This window comes from Onychomys torridus, chromosome 8 (genome assembly GCF_903995425.1).
Source record: "Onychomys torridus chromosome 8, mOncTor1.1, whole genome shotgun sequence".
NCBI classification, from domain to species: domain Eukaryota; kingdom Metazoa; phylum Chordata; class Mammalia; order Rodentia; family Cricetidae; genus Onychomys; species Onychomys torridus.
The window spans coordinates 25,106,442-25,132,158 of record NC_050450.1 but is presented as its reverse complement, the minus strand read 5'-3'; the positions used below and the strand labels follow the sequence as shown (position 1 = coordinate 25,132,158).

Genomic DNA, 25,717 nt, shown 5'->3' with positions numbered 1-25,717 from the left:
CTTGGAATGCTTCATAGGAACCCCAGAATGTAGATTACACCTTTTGGAGATGTAGCCTGGCCACATAAGGAGACAAGTAGTTGAAATTTGTGTCAAATTGCTTGTTTAAATGACTTGAGCCAACTTCTTAGAGCCAGGACGGCAGGGGCTGGGGATTTTCAAAGTTGGCAGGGGCCAAAATGACAAGGCTCAGCAGTCACCTGGTGAGCTGCCAACACTGACTGGAGGCTTCAAAAAAATAGACTTCCTCAAAGGACACAAATTAAAAGTCATGTTTCGGCGTCTATTCAAAGGAAATTATAGGCTTACGTCGCATAGTAAACTGCTTTCGCTTTCCTTGCGTTTAAAATACTGCATTGTGCTGGTGGAGAACCGGGTGCTATGGGCAGGGCTATCCTGAGTAGAGACGTTTACCCACGGACCTTTGCAGAGGCAGCGTGCTCTCATGTGAGCATTTTCCCTGCAGGGATAGAGGATGTCAGTATTTGAAAGACGGGATGTGATTTGGAGCCAGGATTGTGATTTCAAAGTATCTCCCTTAACCCTTTGAGGACTCTGTCCTCAGGATTCAGCTCTTAGTGGAAGCAGCTCTCAACCTAGTAGTCAGAGCTGGCAGACTCTCATTTTTTAAAAAGTATATACAAGCACGTATATGTTTTCATACCTATTCATGTATTTGTTTATTTTGAGTGGTTAACTTCTTAAAAGACCCAGGAAACTTCATACAAAAGTACAGATCTTCAGTGTCCCCTACCCAGCTAAGAGACATGTTTGCCTTAAGCCATGGTTGCACTGACCTGGAGCCTCTGAAGAGCACTTCCTACCTACCCACTCCAGTTCAATCCTGTCCACAACTGGAATGCTTTACTTTCTTACCTAGTCGGACCACAGTTTAAATACAAGGCCTTGTTCTCTCTCTCCCCCCCCTCTCTCTCCCCCCCCCCGTGTGTGTGTGTGTGTGTGTGTGTGTGTGTGTGTGTGAGAGAGAGAGAGAGAGAGAGAGAGAGAGAAGAAAGAGAGAGAGAGAGAGAGAGAGAGAGAGAGAAGAGTGTCTTTGGATGTTTACCACTATCTATGCTAGGCTAGCTGCCCTGTGAGTTTCTGGGAATTCTCTCCTCCCTGCCTCCCATCTCACCATAGAAGGGCTATGATGTAGATGGGCACTATTGTGTCTGCCTTTACAAGTGTTCTGGGAATCCAGATCTAGAGCCTTATGCTTACACAGCAAGCACTACACCCACTGAGCCAACTCCCTGGCCCAGTAACGGTGTTTGATTGACACACTATAATTGTGCAGATTTATGGGATATAATGTGATGTTTCAGTACACTGTGTGATGCTCAAATCCAGGTAGTTAGCATACCTGCCACCTGAAACAGCACTTCTCTGGGATGAAGCATTCAAGAGACCATCCTGTAGTGGGAAATATACTTTATTGTTGACTATAATTACTCTACTGTGCAGCAGACCCCCAGAGCTTGGTCTTCCTTTGTAACTGTGCCGATGGCCAAATTCTCTCTGTCTCCCACCTGTACAGCCTCTTGTAACCATTATTGCATCTTCTACTCCTACAAGAACAGCTGCGTTTGTTTCTTGTTTGTTTGGGAGAACCTAGGCCTTTGCGTTTTACCAGGAAATGGGATAAAAACTTGTCACAGCCAGAATCAGCCTTGAGTACATTGTCCCTTCCATTGAAATTCTCCGATAATTCCAGTATCCATCCCTTATCTAGTTGGCTTGTCTAGCCTCGACCCTCCTTGCTCTCTAAGCAAATGATATCAATGCAGATCAATAAATACAAATTAAAGCACAGTGTTTGCTTGTGACTAATAACACTGGGGTGTTCTATGCAGTCCGTCCTGTAACCTCAAGTTTGTGGTTTGCAGTCACTGTGGACATGGGGACTTGGGCTGCAAACTGGAATCTGCAGGGACTAAGGGCTCTTTCTCCTCCTTCTCTTCCAGGCCCGCCGAACCACCACAGCCAGTCAACTCTGAGGCCCCCTTTGCCACCCCCTCATAATCACACATTGTCCCATCACCACTCCTCTGCCAACTCCCTCAACAGGAACTCACTGACCAATCGGCGGAGCCAAATCCACGCACCAGCTCCAGCACCCAATGACCTGGCCACCACACCAGAGTCCGTTCAGCTTCAGGACAGCTGGGTGCTAAACAGTAACGTGCCGCTGGAGACTCGGTAAGTGCCTGTCCCCCACTCTAAGCCACCTGAATCACGTGGCTCTGGGTGGCTCTGAGTTATGCTTTGAGAGACATTGCCAAGTATAAGGAGACAAGTTTAACGCCTCTTGATCCCTTGGTAATTTGACCCTGGACAGTGGGTTGATCAGTATTTCTTTGTTCACATGTGTCTCCTTTTAATGCTTGTTTACTTTCTTAGACAGCTCTTGTGTACCCAACTAATAGAATTAGCATAACATATTTTTACTCAAAGGCTCATGGGAAACGTGCTTATAAGGGTATATTGACTGAATGCTGCTGATAAATTATGCATTTGGCCTTTCTTGAAGAAATAAATGAAGACTCATTTGAAATTAAGTGTTTGGGGAGACCTTGAAAACAATCCCCGATTCCAGACTGACAGAAGTCTAATTTTAATTTATATTTCATCCAACCTGCTGGCCCACTTTACTCCCTCCTGTACACACTAACAGCTTGATGGCTCTGAGGCAAACAGGGTTGGGGGGAAAAAAACAAACAGCAAAACGGGAAGATGCTTGGGTTGGGCGGAAAGAATCTGGAAACTATCCCCAGGCGTGGCTCTGTTTGGGTTTTCTGTGCTTCGGTTCTTTCTCCACGTTCACTTCTGGTCTTCTAAGAACTGTGCATTCCTCGGTAGGCTTACAGACAATCCTGGAGACACAGTGTGGTAGACAAGACAATTGACAGTGGAGGCCGTGAGTAGACTGGTCTGCTACTGCAGAGCCCTGGGGTTCCATCCCCACACACCTCCTTGGTTTGTGTCTTCCAGTTGTTTACTTATCTGAAGAAGCCGCAGAGGCACGCATTGGTATGGACCCTCTCCAGTCAGATTTAAACTTTAATAACTTAGGTTTGAGGACGAGAAACAATCGGCAGCATTTCTGGTAATGGCCAGTGGGTTTTCTACACACATCTGGAAGCAATTTAGAAAGCTGTGACATTCGGAGTGGTTGCTCATCTTTAAAGTTTGAAAAGTAAGATCTTGAGCGTCAGTAGATGGAACATCCTTGCTACTGTACTCACACTAAATTTTAATTTTGTCCTTTGGACAATTAACATGTTGTTTTCATCTATGTCTTCAACCCTAATCTCTAAAGCGTAAAAGTTGTCAAGGCAGTAAAAATTATATCTATGGATTATACAGAATAGAGGACGATTAACATCTGTACTAATGCAATAATCCTAATAGCCAGCAGCAGCTACTGGTCAACCAAGCTCGATGAGATTTTGTTTTTCCTCCTTGTGTTTACAAACCACTCTAGAGTTTGTTATCAGCCTCTTTATGTTAGTAAATGATTATATATGAAAAACAGTTTCTGGGTAGAAATAAATAAAAGAGAAAAGGAGGAAGTGTGTGACTGCCTGGTTGCCATTGGTATGAAGCTTCTGTTGCGCATTTCAGGTGTACACTAATATATATTTCCTATGTGCATTAATACATTCAAGCATTACCTCAGTGGAGTCAGAAAGTGATCCAACAAGGTCTAAAAGGATGATTGCTATTTCTTCTTCAAAGATGCAGAGTCTAGATGTAAAGGAACATTTCTGCAGTAGGTCTGTGATTTCACAGAGACGATAAATTATGAGGGAACCTGCGTAGAGCCCTCATGGTCCCCACACAGTAAGGGAGGGAGATGTCTGTCTGAGTGAACGGCCATAAACCTGTTTCTTTTGCACTAGATTGTCCAACTTCCAGGGCCAGATCCATCAGTCTGTTGCTTGAAAGTAGTCTCCCCTTGGTCATAAGAACGTATATAAAGGCATGTATGTGGTACACAGATATACCTGCACATAAAACAGCCATACACATAAAATAATAATATAAAAAATTTAAAAGGATACATACAAATATGTCCCCTAGCTGTTGATGAAGTCTGTTAGTTTCCCAGGAGACTTGTTGTCAAGAACCAATTATAAGAAAATGTCGGACAGGCGGTGGTGACGCATGCCTTTAATCCCAGGACTCAGGAGACAGAGGCAGGTGGGTCTTTGTGAGTTCGAGGCCAGCCTGGTCTCCAAAGCGAGTTCAAGGAAAGGTGCAAAGCTATACAGAGAAACCCTGTCTCAAAAAAACAAAAAGAAAAGAAAGAAAGAAAGAAAGAAAGAAAGAAAGAAAGAAAGAAAGAAAAAAGAAAGAAAGAAAAGAAAGAAAGAAAAGAAAAGAAAAGAAAAGAAAAGAAAGAAAAGAAAAGAAAAGAAAAGAAAAAGAAAAAGAAAATGTCCCCTTGCTGAGCACATGGTCTAAAGGACCCATAGAAGCCATGGGTCACTCACCACTGTCTTAAGGTAAGCTCTGGGCACCTGCCCTCTAGAGTGCTTCTGCAGAGTGTTTGCACAAGTAGCATTTCTCCAAGGGCTTGGAGTCTTCAGTGATGTGCTTGGAAAAGGCAAACTCAGCACATAGACAGGATCTCCAAAACCTTGAAGTCTATCTGAGAGAAAAGACAAGGGAGAGCGGCGCCTGGATGTTCTTTGCTCGGTATGTTCAAGATGAAAGGATTAGAGACTGAGAATCCCAGGCCTGGGACTGGAAGACTCCTGGAAATCAACCCAAAGTCAGCCTTCACATATCTGAGCACCAAGAACTTGAATGTACAGTGGACTTGCACATGACGACTTTAGCATTAATCCACAGCTCTTCAAGAACCTATGACGTTCTGGCAGGGGAGTGTAGCTAAGTGATTGAAGACTAACCTTATACATGCAGGGCTCTGAGTTCCATCTTTAGCACTGAAACAAATAAACAAGGGCTGGGAGATGGCTCAGCTGGTACAGTGCTACTGCACAAGCCTGAGTTTGAATCCCCGGTGTTCATGTAAAAAGCCAGGCACAGTAGCACCTATCTACAACCCCAGCACTGTGGGTGGGTTATGGGAGGAGGCAGAAAGACTTTGAAGCTCATTGACCAGCCAGCCTCGTTGACAATGAATCCTACATCTCAAAAGCTAAGGTGGATAGCAGTTAATGTCTGGCCTCCACTCACAACTTCATGCACACACATACATATACACACAACAAAATTAAACAATAAAAAAGGAAAGCAGAAGAAAAAGGAAATTTTAAGAAGAAACAAACCTATTACTCTTTTTTAAAACAATGTTAATTTTCTCTCTTGTTATCAGATAGGTTCTGATTCCAAAGAACAATGCTAGCTGCTGAGGGAGTCATAAGTAAATTGGGCACACTCCTCTCTAAGGCCTCACACAACCCAAAGGAGGGTAGACAAACAGAAAGTACACTACACATAGTAATGGGAAGTATGAAAGTCACAGTGATTGTCACAAAAACTTTCACAGCTTCAAAGCCACTGGATCTGCATTTTGAGAGATATGTAAGGGTCTACTGTCGGGGGCTATTCCCTACCCCCACATTTCCCCAGAGTACTCTTGAGTCGGAGCAGCAGGAAATACTAGTTAGAAAGAGAGAGGAGAGAAACAGATAGAAAATACAGGATAGCCTCGAGAGGGCCTGGATCCTTATCCATTGGGTCCTGACTGTTTCTGCCCTAGGGTATTTAAAGGAATGCCTGCCGAGGGGTGAAGTGAAAGACCTCCCCCCAGCACAGCCAAGTGCAGAGCATCCTGTATTCAGGCCTGTGGTCCAATCATCCTCCTTGTGCAGACCTACTGGGTAAAGCCACAAGGAAGCCTAAAAATGGGCTCCAACATTCTACCAAGCAGAAAAATAGAGAAAATCCAAGCCCAATTGTGTATTATTTGTTCCCATGACCACCATTTTTTATATTGTCGTTAATGAATGGGGACAAAACAAACTTATTCAATCAAATGCTAAAGCAGTGAGATTTAGGAAACATCATCTTCTTATCTGTGGGGGAATGATAGCAGGTGTGAGAGTTCTTTGAAGGGATGTGATGCCACACAAGGATCACCACACCTCTTTAATACTAAATAAGACTCAGTTAATCATGTCCTAACCATTAAAGGTAAGATGTTCTGGAGGCTCATTGTGAGGTAGGTAGTCACTAATTGAGAACATGGAATGGAAATTTACCAACAGCTTCATGACTTCCCCCGCATTCGTTCCAATTTCTGGGAGTGATGAATGAGGTCCATACTTTGGAGGTAATGAACAGGCATCCTGCCATCCCCAGAGATGTTCAGCCAAATCCCAGTGTTTCTTTTAAACCAGTGGGGACAGGTCCTTGCCTCTCAGCATTGTATGTCCCTACCAGGCTTAAAGAGGTCTGTAATGTCTTCCTTGAACCATCTGATACGTTTTGAGTTTGTCTTACAACATATAGAATTGGAAGTGCTGATTATGGAGCCATAGACATATAAGACATGGGAAACAGAACCAGGGCTGGGGAGATGGGTCAGTCAGGAAAGGGTTCACTATGCAAGCCCAAAGGCTTGAGTTCATGTAAGAGGCAAGCCTGGCAACATGTGCTTGTAATTCTGGCACTGAAGAAACAGAGAGACAGACAGATAGATCCCTAGAACTCAATGACCAACTGGTCTACCCATATTCATGAACTCCTGGTTCAGTGAAGGACTCTATCTCAAAAAATAAGGTAAAGAGTGATTGAGGAAGATACCCAATATTAACTACTAGATTACACACACACACACACACACACACACACACACACACACACACACACTCACAGCAACAAAAGTAAGGAAAGCTGTCAAGCTGAGGCACTGAGCACATTGAAATCATGTGAAGAGAGCTCCATGTAAATGTTAATTCCATTAGAGAACAGCATGTAAATTTCCACTATTGAAGGCAGTTTGTATGTGAGCTATAATAGGCAAGCATTCTAACAACTGGAGCATACTCCCAATGCCATAAGCCCTTATATAGCCCACAAAATCTAAGCACATAACAGAGGGCCTCAGTGCAAGCAGCCTGCCCAATAAATCACCACCCTCCATCTTCCTCCAGTATAGAATCAAGTCCCCACATGCTTCCTGCCTGCCATCTCCTATCACCTGTCTATTCCTTCTCTGCAGAGAGGGCCAAGGTCAAGAATCTTCCTACTCGGCATCTTCTTGGGAAGTGTCAGAAGTCAGCTTCTCTTGTCTAAAACAGTAGCAGTATCTCAGTGACAGAATCCAACTTCCCCTCTGTGTTTTGCTGAGACAGGCTTCTCCAAATCTGTCTGCGTAGCAGGTGACCGAGGAGAATCCCTAAGCAGGGCAAAGCTTCCCAGATTCGGAAACTCTGGAAACTCTGATTTTAATCATCCACATCACCAAGTTATAAACAAGTGTGCAAACTGCTTTAAGATGTCCATCCATTATTCAATCTAGAAATGTCTATGAGAATGCCTACTATGTGTCAGCCACTGAGAGCTCACACACACACACACACACACACACACACACACACACACACACACACACACACAGAGCAATCCTTGCCCTTACAGAAATGCTAGGCAGGGTAGAACAGAGCACCAACAAATGAATAAACAAATGTCTCTCCCATAGTGAAAGTGGCAAGCAGGTGCCATGAGAGATAAAGAGAAGTCAGAGCCATGACAAATGGCTAGCAGTAAGGCTTATGGAGAGTTCTAGGGCTAGGGAGATTCACTTAGTGGTTAAAAGCATTACCTGTGCAAGCCATACAAACTGATCCCCAGAATCCACCAACAAGTCAGACATAGTCACAAGCACCTGTAATCCCAGCATGTCTATGGGAAAATGGGAGGTGGAAACAAGATAATCACCAGATGCTCATGAGCCAGCTAACCCTTTTTACACAGTAATGAAGGAAACTGTGTCCCAAAACAAGGTAGAGAGATGAGGCTATCTTGAAGATTATCCTCTGCCTCCCCCGACCCCCCCCACACACATACAGGAGATGGGGGATGGGGATACAGGGAGAGAGAAGGAAAGAGAGCACAGAGAGGAGTTGGCAGGGAGCACTACAGTGTCAGGGAAATAAAACAGGTTAGAAAACTAGGCAAGGACATGATGAACAGGGCTTTGACTATGATAAAGACTTTGGGGCCTTTAAGAAAGGAATATGTGCCGGGTGGTGGTGGTGGCGGCGGCGGTGGCGGCGGCGGCGGCGGCGGCGGCGGCGGCGGCGGCGCACACCTTTAATCCCAGCACTCAGGAGGCAGAGCCAGGCGGATCTCTGTGAGTTCGAGGCCAGCCTGGTCTACCAAGTGAGTTCCAGGAAAGGCGCAAAAGCTACACAGAGAAACCCTGTCTTAAAAAAAAAAAAAAAAAGACTTTGGATCTTCACCCAAAGCAAAAGCAAAATGAAAACCCACTGGGACAATTTAAGCAAGAGAATAAGATCAAAAGATGTGGTCCTGGACTACAGGTTCAACTGGGAGGAGACAGCCATTGTTAAGCGGAAAGCCAGTCAGTGGCTTTGCTTAATGCCCCATTCCCACCCTCCACCCCCACCCCACCCTACCCTCACCGAGCCAGTGAATGTTGTAGGTGGAAGGAGGATTTCCCAGGGGAATTAGTGATAAGTGCTTGCTCATGCGCCCAACTGAGGGCTAGGAGTCAGTGTTCTGACTTGGGAGCTCTGTGCATCGTGACTATCATTCCCTAAATAAGGAAGACATTTTGTGGCAGAATACAGAAGTTCATGAAATCCAGAGACTTGTGTACAGATATTAATACTATTGCTCAACCACGTGGAACTTTCAGTAACAGAAAACCGTCCATTTACAAATACCACCTAGGCTGGTGTATTCATAGCTCATGGTAACTGTTCTTTTTCCCCTCTTTTAAAAAAAAAAACTGTAGAAATTATGTTAAATTTATTCTACAGTATCATATGGGTCTTAAATAACAATTTTTCTTTTTCAGATTTTTTTTCTTTCCACTTAGCTTTCCACATGTGCCATTTAATCCCTTAAACTGTTCCTAAGGGATCTGTCACTATTCCTATTGAAATTAGGGGAGCACTGAAGGGAATGGTGCAGGAGGGTCACAAGTCTGGAGCCATTCTGGGTTACATAGAGATACTGTTAGATTGAATGAATGGATGATAATTGAATTAATGAGATCTGAAACTCAGGATATTAAGTTATCCATCACCCAACAGCAAATGGCAAAGCTGAGATTTGAACTTAAATGCACCTGACTCCAAATGCCATATTCTTAACCACTCTGATGTTTAGAGCTAGATAAGGTGGGGGAATGGAAACTATACTTATCCTGATAGAAAAGAGGAAATTAATTTACCTTATCCATGGAGATGGTGAAATTGATGCATTGTGAGTGACATCACATCTATGGGTATTATTGGATATAGACTGAGTGGTTGTCAAAGTCATAAGCTGGGTGTAATGTAAGGTGCTTTTTGCAGCACCTCAGGGTGTCAGGTTTCTCTACCTCCCAGAAGAGCTGATAAGCAACACATTCTGTGGCCTCACAGCTCTTACCAGGAATAGAGTTCCCGGCTCCATTGCAGCTGCAAGCCTAGCCTCCTCTGGTACCCAGGCCCAAGACTACTTTGAATTCCTACTTTACTTTTATCTGGGGCCTTGTACTTGTGACTCCTGGCGCTAAGATAAGTCACTAATACCTTTTGTCCTTTGGAACCTTAGGGGCTGTCGCTCCTTTTTGGGGCCTCATAATGGCTGCCTGTGGCTTGATGCTATTGCATCTCTTCTAGTAAAACTCTCCTAAAGGGTAATTTGTCTTGGCTCCCTTTCAACCAAGCCACCTAAAATATCCTTATGATTTTGTCAACAACAGGAACTACTGGCAACTTGGCATGGTGAACTTGAACCTCCCTGCGTGTTGGTGGCAGCAACATCAGCTGAAGGAAAGCCCGGTTCCGAGGAGGGCTTTATGCTCGGTGTGCTAGCCTCACAATGTTTAGTGTTTTTAATTCCACATGCGTAGGAAGCAGCCACAGGGCTACAGGTACCAAGGCTGTTCACTTGGTCAGCCTGGGAGCATCGCTTTTATCCTTTTAGCAGGTAGCCAGGGTAAGGGCTCTGATAGAGAGCTGCATACACTGAGCTTGCTAAGCAACATCCAAGGAGTCTAACTCTAGGGCCAGAAAAATCACGTACTTTTCTTGTCTTCAAGACAAAGTTATCCTGGCCTAATTTGGATGTTTTGTTAGTTGTACAATCTAGGAACTGGGATGCAAGCCTTTTTAGTAAATAAGGTTTTTCACAGAGAAGCAGAAAGACTGTTGAAGCATCCCTACCATGCTGAGTCCAAAGACTATTCCAAACTCGTTTTCAGATGGATTTTTCTAGCAAAGAATTAATTTTCTGACAGCGTCACTGACAAGCTTGATCTTGAGAATATTAAACCAGGGTAACCTGTTTGCTTTTTTTTCCCTCCTTTTCCCCCTAACGTTTTCAAGTAAGGCTTAAAAGCAGAATTCATTCCGAGTAAAGCAAATGCATTGGAGCGCTTTTCAAATCAATAGGTGGCTTGATTCTCCATATTGCTAAACATTACGCCCCTCTAAATTCTCATCAGAGGCAACATGGAAATTAATGAGACCTTTAGGTTAGCCTTTCAAGCTCGGCCTTATTTTATAGCTTTACCTTGCCTTTCTGACACCATGATCCCGCCTGGCCACCAGCAGCATTTCACGTCACGGTGCACTTTAATTTTGCTGTTTTGTTAGTCTTCCTTGGAAACTGGCAGCTTATTAATCTCAATAACAGAGCTGCTCAATAGGCAAGCTTGCCAGTGAGAAACCAGGCTATGTCTTTCTTGTTCTCCCCACCTTCATCAAATGGAAGCAAGGGGGCTGGTTCCTGGATAAGAGGGTAAGAGGGGGTGGGTAGAGAGAAAGCCAGTGTGGTGGGGGAGCATCCCATGCCCCACATCTCTTTCTGACAATAGGCAGAAAAATAAAGAGCACCTCATCTAATCCACTGTTCTGCAATTTATGGCTTGTGGTGTTAAACACACTCAGACCCATTAATAAGAAAATAAATAAGGTGTCGTGGCATGCGTGTAAATTACAAGGTGCATTAAGGAAGGCACAAGCATTACATCTTACTCAAGACCCCTCTAGCCTACTTTTGGCATGGTTTGCAAACTTTGAAGGCAGAGATATCCAAGGAGTAGCTGTCATTTTAAAATTTAGCCCCTTCTGTAAAATTTAAAAAGTACTAAGTTGATTAAAGCTTTGAAGACTTGAACTCCTTGCTTGTGTGTCACCAGGGCGAAGCCTACAGGCACAAAGAACTTTTTCTAAAAATCTGTCCCTCTACAGACCCAATTAAGGATGGAGGCTACCTCGTGGTCATGCCATGGAAGAGCAAGACTCTGCCCCAAATCTGTGTAAATATTGAAGACTCTTGGGTTAAGTACACAGTTGAAAAAAAAAAACCTAAATATTTCCATCTCTCCAGCTCTGTCACCACTCAGCTAATATCAACTGTCACTCCCTTGGGGTATTTCCTGACATCTTCCCCTAGGGTGTTTTATCTGGCTCAGATAGAGAAAGAGTAGTGGAATCACAGTCTTTTTTCTAATTTTGACTCCCTGAAGTCACATAAGGATGTGTGGGTCTCCCAGACAGGGGAAATGAGCTCTGCAACTTTTTTTGAGGGTTCCTTTGATTTATTAGCCTTAGCTCCACTTGCCTCTGTGAGTTGGGCTCTTGTATCCTTAGGATCGGAATCCATAACCAGGTGCTGGCCCATCCTGCCCAACTGGAGCCATGGACTCTAGCGTAGTATGGCTGTATTTAGGAAACCCTCCTTAGGGAGCTTCATTGACTCCAAGCCCACCAATCAGTTTGGAGTTCTTCTCTCAGTCCTGTTTGTGAATTATCGCAGTGCTAAACACAAAGGTTCACCCATGAACTTGTTAGGTATTTTTAAATCACTCAGAGGAGCATTCCTAGCTCACAGTAACTAATTAGGGAACAGCAAACACCCTCCCAAGGTTTCTGTCATCTATATTTTAATGGTGCACGCATAAATATAATTTATTAAATTACTTGAGTGACTATCAGAAATCCTGCCAAGTTCTTGTATGACTTTTTCATTTCCCATCAGCCTAGCTGCCCGTTACTGTCCCCGGGGGCACACAGTGAGGGCAATGAGAGACCCATTTAAGCATTGGATGGGACTTTAAGGAAAGCCGTTCTGCCTCTAGCCCCCACCTCCCCAACTCAGTAAAATAGAAGTGGAAGCATAAGGCTCCTGAGAATGAGTGCTATGTGTTCTGGGCACTGTGGCCCTCAGCTTAGGAGATCTTCCTTCTTGGTATGTCCTACAGCAGGATGCTGAAGGCACCAAGTTCAGCCTTCCAGCTTCTACACCACAGTCCTCATAGGAAGAATAATGAACTTGCTGAAATGCTTCCTGCTTCCAAAACCACTGGATGATTTGGGGGCTCTTTTTTCTGGACAGACTCCTGTCTGAAATGTCTCATTTATGCTGAGCATTGGCTTAGGTGCTTTCCATCATTTGCCTGAGACAAAGCTCCGCGGGGCAGATGTCCTTGTCTCCTGTCAGCATATCAGGCAAATGAAATGTGAGGTGCAAGGTCTAGGAAAAAGAGACAAGGTCCTTGGCAGACTTGGGCTCAAGTACTTACACTTGGATATTAGATGTCTCTGCCTTAGCCTGGCTCGCTTGTGTTTCTGAACATAGTGCTTAGAGAACCCCATTTGCTGGCATCATTACAGGGCCTGTGAGCTATATAGTTATAGTTTAGAAACCTCATTGAAGAAAGGCTCTTCTTTCTAGACATTTGTTTTGTTTGTTTCTTTATGACAGGGTCTCATTCTGTAGGCTAAACTGGCCTGGAACTTGGTTTCCAGAGTACTGCAATTACAACATGGCTCACTACTACTACCACTAGCTATTCTTAATTTTCAAATACACTTTCTTGACAGAAGCCCATGGAACCAATTTGGGATCACAACTAGCACTACTGACCTATCTATCCACGAGGCTTAGAGAACAGACCACGGTGATTGGCTAGGCAGACTCATATGCCCACACAGGGCCTGATTTAGAAAGGATAGCTAACACATATAGTCAAATGTCGCACCAGTAAGAGAATGTAAAAGAGAAAGTGACAGACAAAAACTCCAGATCAACCCAATTCAAACTCAGCACTACCAAGCAATCTTCTCTTATAGCCTGAGTGCAATTATTTTCTCCTCTGGGTAAAGAGTATAGTGGCCAGGGTAGGAGGTGGAGGAATTTCAGGGCACTGAGTTGTCTCGCTTGCCTGGGCACAGAAGGAGGTTTGTGACTGAGTCCAATGAAAGAGAAAGAATAAGTTCCACTGACTGACTCCCTCCCACCCACTTCGGATTCATCATCCTCTCTGGTTCACTTCTCAAACATCCCATGACTTTACCTTTGAGTTCACTGTGGCTACTTAATGCATTTTAACTTTTATTAGTCTCCTGATGTCTCTTCTAAGCTATCATCGTCTTTCCTGAAAAAGTGCTTGGATCCCACATTTTCTAATTAAAACATGCTCACTTCTTGTCTTCCTAACCAGTGCTCTTTATGAGGGCTCATGATGAGAAAGTTAACTCAAAACATCTCGATGCACTTCCCACCTCCTGAAAATGGCAGAAGAAGTGGTGTTACCTATGGGAAGTTGCATTACTTTGAAGAATTTTTGGTTTTGCTTTTTAATAAAACCATAAATGGAAACCATTTAACTCCATGCTTCATGCTCATCATATTCTTGGTAATGTGTTTGATCTTGCTTGTGAAAATCTTGAGTAGGATGTTTTGCACAGAGCAGTCAGCTCCCTAATGGATCATAATAGATGCAACATTAAAATAGTTCTATGTTTAATTAGATAAAAAACTCTCATCATAAAATGCAATGTGGCCTAATGTTACCAGTGGTGTTCCTTAGTGCTTACTTCCCTGTGAATTAATTCAGAATGACTAGAAATGGGAAGGCTAAAAGTAATAGGGAGAAAATAGCAAGCACACTTAAACTCTACAAGAATTTCAAGGTAATGGTTTGTGTAGCAGTGACATGGGTGGGCAAAATGGAAGGGAGGTCCCACTCAGCATGTGCCTGAGTTACTTGGATCTCTCAATCGTCTTCATTGGTCCGTTTGCATTTAGAAATATAAAAACAATACCAAGATGGGGTCTTCCTCAGGGACATCTTCAAAATTAAATGTTCTATTTGGGGGAAAGGGTGAAGTTCTTCATGGAGCTAAAGCCAACAGATTATTTCAAAACCAAAGGGGGAACAGAGACAGAGATTGGAACAGAAGTGAGATGGGTGTAAGATTGGAGGTGGGGTTAGAGATGGAGAAGAGGATGGGAATGGAGATGGGGATGGAGATGGAGGAGAGGATGGGATGGAGATGGAGAAGAGGAAGTGGATGAAGATGGAGAAGAGGATGGGGATGGAGATGGAGAAGAGGATGAGGATGAAGATGGAGAATAGGGTGGGGATGGAGATGGGGATGGAGATAGAGAAGAGAATGGGGATGAAGATGGAGAAGAGGATGGGGATGGAGATGGAGAAGAGGATGAGGATGGAGATGGAGAAGAGGATGAGGATGAAGATGGAGAAGAGGGTGGGGATGGAGATGGGGATGGAGATGGAGAAGAGAATGGGGATGGAGATGGAGAAGAGGATGGGGATGGAGATGAGAATTGACAAAACAAGGATGGAGATGAAGATGTGGATGTAGATAAGATAGGAATGGAGATGGGGATGGGGATAAAAAACCCCTCACTATTTCCTACATTATGGTGGACTTAGGTTCCTATTTATCACATAGATTGCTTTTTATCTCTACTTCCTTTGCAAGACAAAGGTCAAGAAATTAAAGCAAAAAATGAAAGCATGGTCACAACAAATTTTCAGTTACTTTATTACAAAATGTAGATATTCTTTTAGTAAAAAATATTCAATTATTGAAAAGATAGGAAGTGCATAGAAGTAATCTCTGCTTCTCTATTTCCAAGAAAATACCACTTGAAGGCTTATTACTTCAAGCTCCCAAAGATGTTTACGAATGTCTAAGCATATATTTTAATAGAAATGGAACCATATACATTCCACTTAGTAAGTTTCATTTTAACTTAATGAGATATTGTGGAAATATTTTCAGGTAATCTCGTGTAGACCTACTTCATCCCCTTTTTTAAGGTCTCTGTAATGTCCCATAATGCTATAATTTATTTAACCAATGTCTTCTTGATAGACACTTAGATTGCTTTCAGCTTTGTGCTATTACAAACATAACTGCAATGAAGAGTCTTGTGTATGTACCTTTCTTTGCATACTTATATGATTATGTTCAAAAGTTAAATTCCAGGAACTGAAATTGCTAGATCAAAGGGTATGTATAATATGCATTCTGAAGTTCGGTAGACTGTGCCAAATTGTGCCCATCTCAATTCAGATGTTATGATCTCTCTCTAATGACCTACTTCTCTGATGGGCTGAAAATAAGAATCCCCAAATTTATGGAGTTAAGATATAGGGAGGAGAGAAGGAGGAGAGAGGATTGTTGACTTATTTTTTCTGAAAGAATATACCTCCCATCTCTGTTTTTGTTTTAGGTTTTTAGTGGGGCAAATTGAACCCAGGGCCTCTACTTGCTAGGCAAGCTCTCACTCATTCCCAGCCCACGGCACCCCTCCTTATGTTCCATGCAAAGCACTTGAAAAGGCACCACTGAGGCAAAGTCTGACAGTGTCTTCCCTTGGGGCCAAGCATTTAGCAGCAGCTGTGCTGCAGTGGGGCCCCTGTGGATCGACACACACCTTTGCTGCCTCCTGTTTTCTCATTTATAGTTCGACCGTGACTTCAATTTGCCCCTTCTCCTTATCTGCGTCCCCCTCTCTACCTGAGCGGGGCTACTGTAAAAATATCTAAGAGAGCTGACTTAGTCTACTTTCTGCAACCCTGAGAGAAATTCCCAGTACAGCAGTGTGACTGTTGAAGCCATTGCGGGAGAGTGTGTGATCAAAGGTTTAACGATCCAGTAAAAAAGATGGCCTCTTATGTGGAACATGAATGTGTAGGCTGAGGCCAAACTTACACCGTTATTCTGTCTGAAACTCTGAATTTATGCTAAGTAAGTTTTTGGTTTTTGTTTTTTTTTTTTAATTTCCCACCTATCATTGGTAATCTCATTGTCAGTGATGTACATAAGACTTTGGCTTAATTCTGCCAACATTTCTCGGCGGTCCTGTGAGTGGCCAAGCGTATTAAGGTACACTGGGAGTCTGATGAAAAGCACATGCCTTCTCTCACTGTGAATCATGGTGTCTTGCTTTCACTTTGCCTGGAGAGTACAAGTCTCCCCACCTAAAAGGCACCTCTGGCCAGAAAAGACAGCATTTGGGTAGGATGGAGCAAGTCTTTGGAGACCGTGCTACAGAGACTTCAAGGCCACATCTGAGGCTCAGACACACTGTAGGGCAAGGAGACTGGTGCGTGGCAGTCAGACTCACTAGGAGGAGAACGTTTGCTTGACACCTAGAAAGGAAGGAAGTAGTAGAGCTATTGCAACTCACCAGGAATCCCATATTTGACAAAGGCAGAGGAGGAAGGGGTGGAAAAGGGAGGGAAAATGAAGACTATAGCAAGGACAAATAAAAAGAAGGCAATGTTTGAAGTAGGCAGTGTGTAGGATTCCTGATTAATTATCTCTGCAACAGCAATGGCTAACAATTATTTTGAGGGCCTATTCAATGTCAAGCACATGCTAAGCCCCATTTAATCCCCTCAATATCTCTAAATATTTGCATTGGAGCAAACTAAGATATAACAGTACCAAAGGCTGCACAGGTTATAGGCAGGCTCTGAAAACCCTATATTACCAACAGTTACCCATGAGCCACTGCCCTACTCAGCCTCCCTGAGTCAACAGGGACTGTCCAAGCCTGCTGCGGACCTGAACTCACTCCCCTTTCCTGGTTCTTCACCTTGCTGCCATTAAATGACATTGCTTCTCATATAACCTTCACCTTCTTGTCTAGCAAAACCTAAGAGTTAGAAAGAACCCCAGTTCAAGTGCAGATATTTGCAGTGCCAGGAAAAACAGCTTCCCTCCACAAGACTTGCCTTTAAGTTTTACTGAATTTTGCCACTTGCAAAGAAAATACCTGCAGGCAAGCACCTGCCTCTTAGTCTAACATCCCTGCTTCCTATCAGATGGCTTTCAATTCACCATGCCTCAGCATGTCCACCCGCATCTTCGTCAAGATTTCCAAGATGGTACTGACAAGCATTTGGGGTACTTAAGGCAAACAGACATGACAATTTTCCTTGACACTTGAATTTTAAAGAAGCTTTGCCCCAGAGTCTAGGAAACCTAGCTCTAAAGAAGTAGTTATCTTTCAAAGAAACCACGTTTCCACAGCATCTTCCTTGATACTTGTCTCTCGTGGCAAGGGTGCTGCAGGATCCACCTGAAAGTGTACTAAGCACCATGGTCGTGTTTGTGTGTTGATGCTAAATGACGGTTGCCTTATTTAATGGCACTTTTTTCTCTTGACAACTGAAATGTATGGGTCTGTTCGGGGCATTGTCAGTGAGAATGTGGCTGGCCTAAAAACACGCCTAAATGGCACACTTCTACACAGCACTAATTTCTGAGTGTCTAACAGATAGATGTAGGCAGGCAGATGTGTCACAGGGGTTGCTGTAAAACTTAATTAATATCCCTGAAGAGCTCTTATATCATTTCATGAAGAGTGCTACTTAAGAAGAAAATATTATACCTATGGATGCTGCACATATAACAAAATGTAGGTAAATATACTGATGGGTTTTCTTATAGTTCCTTGTGCCTTGAAGGAGTGGATGTAAACTCTAATGGAAAAATAAATTGTATTAAAGATAACCATTTTTATGTTGGATTTTAAAAAATAAAAAGTAACATTGCCCTAACTGGAATGTTGCAACACTGTACGAGTAGGCATGGAGAAGCAAATCTTCCATTCATAAAAAAGGAGTAGCAATTTTTGCTTTTTCGTTCCTTTTCTTTCACTTCTGCCAGACCCAGATCTAGGATTCATTGAATGCCTTAAAAATCGCTGAGAATTGGGGACTGGAGAAATAGTTCAGTCTGAAAAGGACTTGCCCCACAAGCGTAAGGACCTGAGCTTGGTCCCCAGCACCCATGTACAAAGCTATGGTGTCATTCACTTAGCACCCCAATGCTAAGGAGACAGAAAGAGGTGGATCCCTGGGACTTCCTGGCCAGCCATGCTTCCCTAATCCAGGAGCCACAGGTCCCAGTGACAGACCTTATCTTATAAAATCAAGATGGATGACTCCTGAAGATCGATACCTGAAGTTGACTTCTGGATATCACATGCATGTGCACACAGGTGTACATGTGTATGAGCATACATGTGGGTACACATACACTTACACACACATACACACATAGTTGTCCTAGTCCATTATTAATGCTATAACAGGATAGTTGAAATTCGCTAACTTACAATGAGTGGAAATGAGTTGGCTTACGGTTCTGGGAGCTGGGAATTCAAGAATGAGGAGGCCAGCATTTGGCAAGGAGCTTCTTTGCTGCATGATTCCATGCCTGTACGTAGTACAGAGAGGGAAGAGAGGGAAAGAGAGAGAGAAATGCAGCTCAGGACTCACTGGCTTTGAGCAATCCACTGCCAAGATAAGAAACAAGTTTGCAATGATCAATCTGTCCATGGAGTTGGCGTCCTCACAGCCCACTCATCTCTTGAGGGACTCCCAATTAATACTCTAATAGTGCCAATAAGTTCAGTATCAGTTGGAAGAGGGGCAAGCATTCAAACCATGGCAGCAGCTAAACAATAATTCAGATAAATCAAATCTGTTTCCTTTTTTTTTTCAGCCCTGAAGGAATCTGTTTAACTGTTGTAGCTAAATATTCTTTCCTCTTTTCTTCTCTCCTTCTGTGATTATTTCCTCTCTTCTCTTCCTTTCTGCCTCCCACCCTTCTTCTATCCCCCAGCAAACAGGTCTTGAGCACCGATGAAAGATCTAGAAAATGATCATTCTTGATTTGTTAGGACTTGTTTTTTTTGGGGGGGGTGGGGAGGCTTTTGGTCTTGCTCCTGTCAATGTGTTTTTCCATTCCTTCCTGATTCCAGTGTATGTTTTAGGAGGCAGGAAAGTCTGTCATAGTTTTAATTCTCAAATAAAGAATGGCATATAGTAAGTTCTAAATTGGAAAGAAAAAAAAAGGTACCTGGTCAAGCCAGGTGTGGTGGCACACTCCTTTAGTACCAGCACTCTGTAGGCAGAGGAAGTCCTAGGCTAGTCAGGGCTAAGCAATGAGACTGTAGTTCATGAAAACAAAAATTACTCATGTGGTCAAATAATCAGAGTAACAATTATTATAGAGTACTGGGAAACTTTGATTATATAATAGTAGTAAAATCTTGTGAAGATTTATAGTATTTTCCTAAATTCTGTACAGCCCCGTGCAGGCCCTGTGCAGGCTACCTCAGTCTCTGAGTTCGTAGGAGCTTTACTCGGGCTGATTTAGACAGCCTTGTTCCCTTGTTTCCTCTGGCCCTTGCACTCTTCCCTCTCCTTTACTACAGGCTTCCCTGAGCCTAGATGGGAGGGATTTGATGGAGACATCCCTTTTAGGACTTAGAGTTTTAAGGTCTCTCACTCTCTGCATATTTTCAGGCTGTGGGTTATAAATATGTCCAGACTTTTCCAAGAAGGAGCTAGGAGAAAAAGAAAAAAAATGTCTACCTCAAATCATGCTCAGAGTAGTAAAATTTGAGGTCTCTACACAGTGTGTAACTTGAAGGTTATAACACAATATACCAGTGCATCTGAGTGATTAAAGATGGCACATAGGTCCAGGTGTACACTGTGTTAACATCTGGAAGACTGTCAACATGATCCCCTTCAGTATCATGGTGAATGAAGCTCTTCTTCCTTAACCACATCCTTTAAGTAACAAATAGAAGAAAATATAAAGAAAGGTGTGCGGGGACAAGACTCCTTTGTTTTGTTTTGATTTTATTAAGAGATTTTTCCATTAATTTTAAATATCAACCACAGATTCCCCTATCCTCCCTCCTCCCATCCATCATCCCTCCTCCTAAACCCACCCCACTCCAAGGCAAGGTCTCCCATGGGGAGTCAGAAGAGCATAGTACATTCAGTTGAGACAGGTCCAAGCCCCTCCTCCCTGCACCAAGGCTGTACAAAGTGTCCTACCATAGGCACCAGGCTCCAAAAAGCCGGCTCATGGGCTAGGGACAGGTCCCGGTCCCACTGTCTGGGGGTCCCCTAAACAGTTCAAGCCAAACAACTGTCTGTCCTTTGTTATAAAGCGGAGGAAAACAAGAGAAACTTAAAGGAGCCTCTCTGTGGCATAGGGGACTTTCCAGAGCTGAGAGCCACTCTGATTCCATCCTTTTGAAAGTGATTTAGATGAGAAAATGCACCATGAGATCTTCATGTTCACAGAGATACCAAACCTGTGAAGATAAACTGCTCTACAGGTGGGCAGGGACGTGACAGATAAGGAGCAAATACATTACCAGAAATTCTTACAGACTTCTGGGAAGATTATCTGGAAGTTCCCAGTTACAAACGAGAAGCTAGACTAGAGATTAGGATACAGGGATGTGTGAAAATGTACAATCATTGCATCGCTGTGGAACAAAGGCGTAGCGGAGCTGTAAAACGCATGCCTTCGCTAAGTGGAAGCTTAGAAATTAATTTTTAGAAATGCATTATCCCACTATTTTCCAACCCATTGGGTGTCCACAATAGAAATGGTCAGCATGCTCACGCCTGATGTACCTCAGCAATGACACAGAAGTTGAAAGTAACCGTTTCAAAAAGAAAAAGAATGAATGAGTAGGCTGGAGTGGTAGTTGTCAATCAGGTGTTTGCTTTGCAAACAAGGACCCAAGTTCGATCCCCAGGACCAGGTAAACAAAACAACAAAACAAAACAGCAACATTAACAAAAAACAGACTTGATGGCATAGTACTTATAAGCTCAACAAGTTCCAGTCCTTTGAGGGACCCTGCAATTAACAGTTCCCTAGGAGAATGAGACAGTGTGTGACATGTGCTCATGCTCAGTGATTATCACTTGACTTCTTACTTGTGGCCTTCATATCAGATTTATATTTGTAATGGAAACAGACACAATGTGGCGTGTGAAGGAACCAACTTCTGGGCTCGAGTTTATATGCATGTTCTTTTACAGCCCTTCCTATGGCTCTGGAATTCCAATTTATTATCACTTTTCAGAAGCATCTTAAGGTAGAGAGATGAACTGCCTTTCCCAATGTCATGCCACGCCTAGTGGAGCTTGGAGTCGAGCTGTGCCTGGTGCTAAAACAACTCTGCCATAATTTGTGTTTTCCTTCTCCAGACATTTTTGACTATCAACTATGAATTGTAAGAGATATTAGAAAGCAAGAGAGAGGGAGAGAGAGGGTGGCCTTGATAACTTGACAAAAGAAATGAGGCAAATTTGTAAGGCAGGTATAATTACAGAATAGCAGAATATGATGAAAGGGTTCACTCCAGGAATCTGACCAGATGCAGTGGTGATGGAGAGGTCATCCTGTTCAGGAACTGTATCTAAAGGGTTATGTTCTTTCTTCATCCACCCTGGCGACTGGGGAGCACTCACATAAGTCTGTCCGAAATGGCTGTCTCTGTATGCCCATTGTTTGGTGAATTCAAAGTCAAGTTTGAAGTCAAAGTCACAAGCCTTTGTTGTGTCAATGAATGTGTGTATATTTCTATGTGTGTGTGTGTGTGTGTGTGTGTGTGTGTGTGTGTGTGTGTGTGTGTGTGTTTAAGGACTCCCACAAATTAAGTTGGGAGAAAAAAGGTCACCAAATTATTTCACAACACCAGAGCTGGAAAAAAGAAGATTCTTCATTTCATGTGAAAGATTCAGAAATGGTTTTATTCACAAAACCTCAGTTTTCTCTAGTGACCTCGAGAGACCTTACCTGTCACCCTGGATACCAGATCATTCCATGAAGGAGAAAAAAAGTTTTACAATGAAAAATGCTATGATATCTCACAGTGTGACATGATTTAAATATCAAGAATTGAGGCTTCTATTTAGAAAACGGAAGGCAATAAATTGAGCTGCTAATTATTCCAGCTGTGAGAATTTTTGGTGCAGCTGCAAATTTTGGAGATAGATTGCACATCTGACCTCCTTCACTGAGGATGTTCCCATTGTTCATGAAACAAATGAATACTGTGGCACCCTGTATAAGCAGAAAGGCCCAGAGCTGGGAGACCATGAAAACCTATTTCTCATTGAATCAGCATCTAATCGGAGGGGACTGTGACTGGGAATGGACTTTCAATTACACTAATTGGATTATTGGTTTCTTGTTGGTTTTGTTTTTGTTAGTTAAGTCAAGAACTAGCCACTTAAATTATTTCCAAATTTTCACTTTAAAAGTCATAGTTTACTTTTCAACCCAAATACAAATTCTCAAATGGAAAAGACAAGCACTTCAGCCATCTTCCCAGATTGTTTGCTTCCTCAGAAAAGTATTTGGAGGGGCGGACAACACATTGTAGTAACGAGAATTAATCCTTTCGACGAATAACTTAAATGATCCTGGGTCACAAACATATGACAAAGAACACAAAACACATAGTTCTTGTCCTCGGGACACTGAGCAGCCCCCTGCTTGACCCTTCACAGACAGGCAGTCGACTGCCAAGCATGCTGCGTGAAGAAACTCTCCCAACATTTAAGAGTTCCTATCAAGTTCATAAAGTAAATAATGCCATGGTCAAGCTTCCAGAGAGATTAATTCACCCAAGGTCATATGGTGATAAACATGGTGCCTGGCTTCAAACCCTGCCTGTCTGCAAGACCAGCAAGATGACTACTGTCTCCTTGGTATAATCCTATTGCTTTCTAAAATAACACAGTCAGTAGGATTAATAGAGAATATTTATGTGTACAAAGAAGGCTGACCAAATATTTACCAGCCTGTCACTCATGAGTGCACAACTTTGCTTTCTACTTTTATTGTAGAAACTTGATTTCTTGATCATGTGTACGTTTCATGAGAGCACCTAAAAGATCACCTGATGTTGCTATCCATCTAGCAGCTGTGCACAACAGGATCCCACAGCATCTTTTTCAGTATCTCTGTCTTTTCCTATATCAACCTACATATTCTCTTTTTCTCTTCTCTTGTTCGTCCCAACTCATGCCTCTTGCCTCTCTCTCTCTCAGGAACGTAGACATCAAATTTCTCCCGGACCACCACCATCGCTCCCCTGTTGGAGACCATAATAATGGTGCCGGGAAGGATCGTGGTTATTTAACCTCTCTCCAGCTAAATGTTTTATTATAACTCCTGAAAACCTAATTACAGTAACTTTACATGCTACAGTACACTTTATGGCCTGTCTCTTTATTAAACCTGCTCCTTTAAAGACAATAAACCCAATGCTTCAAAGGCCATGGCAGGCTAGATGACACTGAGGAAACCTTGTGTCCCATTGTACATCTGACCTCCCTCACTGAGCCACACACCCCTATTTCTGCTGGTGTTCTGCCTTTATCCTTTTTCTGGCTTTTTGTCAAATTTCGGGCACCTTCTGGACAATATCAAAAATATCTCAGGGATTAATGGGCTGTGTATCAATATTTTCATCTACTGCTCTAAATATCCAGGGTTTATTTACTTGGGGAAAAGGGTGACAATTTGCTCAAGAGAACAACATTTGGCAGCTGTTCTGTCAGAAATAGAGCTGCTTTGGGGCATGTGGCACAACATGGAGACCCTTCAGGACCTTCACCGTGGTCCTAGGGGAATGTTTCCTGCAGCCAGCTTCCTGTGCAATGGAGAACAGCACATCCTTGGTAGTCGCCCTAAGTTGTCCTGCTGCAGTGTGGTACAGTAGCAGGAGATAGGGGGAGAGAGGGGGAGAGGGTCAGGGAGAGGAAGAAAGCTTCACCTTTGGATTCGGCAGCAGGATTATTTGTGTGGTACTTCTCAGTTTCAAGGCCCTGCTGGAATTTCCCCCTGGGAATAAAGCTAAACCAACAGGAAATCAGGAACCCACCTCTAAGGACACCACTGGTTTGTTGCCTGCTAGAAAATGGTACTTGGTGTTAGAGGATTTTATGTATTTATTTGTTTCTTGCCTCGGTCGAGTTTGAGGTTAATGACAAAGTTTGCTTGTGATTGATCAGAGTGGGGGAAAAGACTATAAAGAAATCCCTTGTTGGCGCCTCAAATCAGCAGCCTCTAGTTTTGGAAGCTTCCAGATTAGTCAAGCATTCTGTGCATCAGAGAAGCAGAAAAAAAAATCACAGCTTTCTAAACTGGCGGACTCTTCTTGCATGGATGCTACATCTAGGTTTTTTCATTTGTTAGAATTCCTTTTGAATGCTCTCATGGTTGTTTAATCAGAAAAAAAAAAATGTGTGTGCCCTTAATTTCCTAAGCCAATTTGAAGCAGAAGCCTGTTCTTCTCAGATTCTTCCTCAAAGCCATGTCTCTGCTGTCATGTAAAGCGTACGGGAGGATGGCTATTAGGTATGCTTTCTCCATTCTTATTAAATGGTTTTGTTTTCACTTGAAGAAAAGTGATGACGTGTACCCACAAGACAGATAGTTACGAGTGAGGCAATGATAACTGTACTCTTAGGAAATCACTGAGACCTGGGATCCAGAGCTGGATCACAGACTGAGGGGCAGTTCCCTCCTGGCCTTCCTGGTCCATCCCGAGCCCCCCCCCCCCCCAGCTATGTCCTACAGACTGAGTGCTCGAATCCCAGCCTTGGTCCCCACATTGCTAGGGAGGGAAAGAAGCATGCAGGCTCCACTTTGATTCCTTTGTGAAACATCAAAGAGTGGTTTTCCGCCATCCCTTGAAGTGTTGGCAAACTCCAAGGACAGCACTTGGGGGGCCCCTTGTGTGCCTTGCCTTTCCAAGGCACAAGTGGCCAATTCTGAGAGCAATTGAGTTGTGCTTGAAAAATGTCAAGTGCATTTGGAAACTACACATTTTTGCTGACGCCTGGAGTCCTGAGCAGAGCTATTTCCATGACCAACCGCTGGGAAGAAGTTCAGCTGGGGCATCAGAAATGATTCCCCGCCACACACTGAGCAGGCCCCTGAGGGGGAAAAGCTGTCTTAATAGCCAGGTCAGAGAGAAACCAGGAGTTTCTAAGTCTTCCTAGGCCTCCCCGCAACCACGTGACCACACCATTCTCTTGTGGGTCTTATTCCTTTTTACTGTTTTTTGTTTTATTTTGTGTTCACTAATCAAAGTTCTTACGTTTTTCAACTAAAAAAAAAAAAAAATTCAGAAAAGTTTGGGAAGAACAGTCAATGAAAAGATAGCCACCTGATGCCTAACTGTCATGGGGTCAAGTGTGTCTTTCCTGTCCACAGAGGGAAAGACAGCAACCTTCACACTGAATCATTTAGAAGTGGAAACTTTACCCACAAGGCAACTGCCATCAAAACCCACACTTTAAACAATAGACCTATTCACAGTCTAGTGTATCCTATGACAGCTGAACATATTTGGAAGTTGTAGACAAGATTAGAACTTCATCTTTAATGTGTTT

General features: G+C 43.2%; 1 protein-coding gene across 13 annotated transcripts in view; it reads left to right on the top strand.

Moving 5' to 3' along the window:
- Window positions 1-25,717, top strand: part of Tenm2 (teneurin transmembrane protein 2) — a 1,224,381-nt gene that overhangs the window by 925,934 nt on the left and 272,730 nt on the right. For all 13 annotated transcript variants that reach the window (XM_036195999.1, XM_036196007.1, XM_036196006.1 and 10 more), the window contains one exon: window positions 1,965-2,199. In XM_036195999.1, the coding sequence (XP_036051892.1) occupies window positions 1,965-2,199 (235 nt within the window). The remainder of the gene's footprint in view (window positions 1-1,964; window positions 2,200-25,717) is intronic.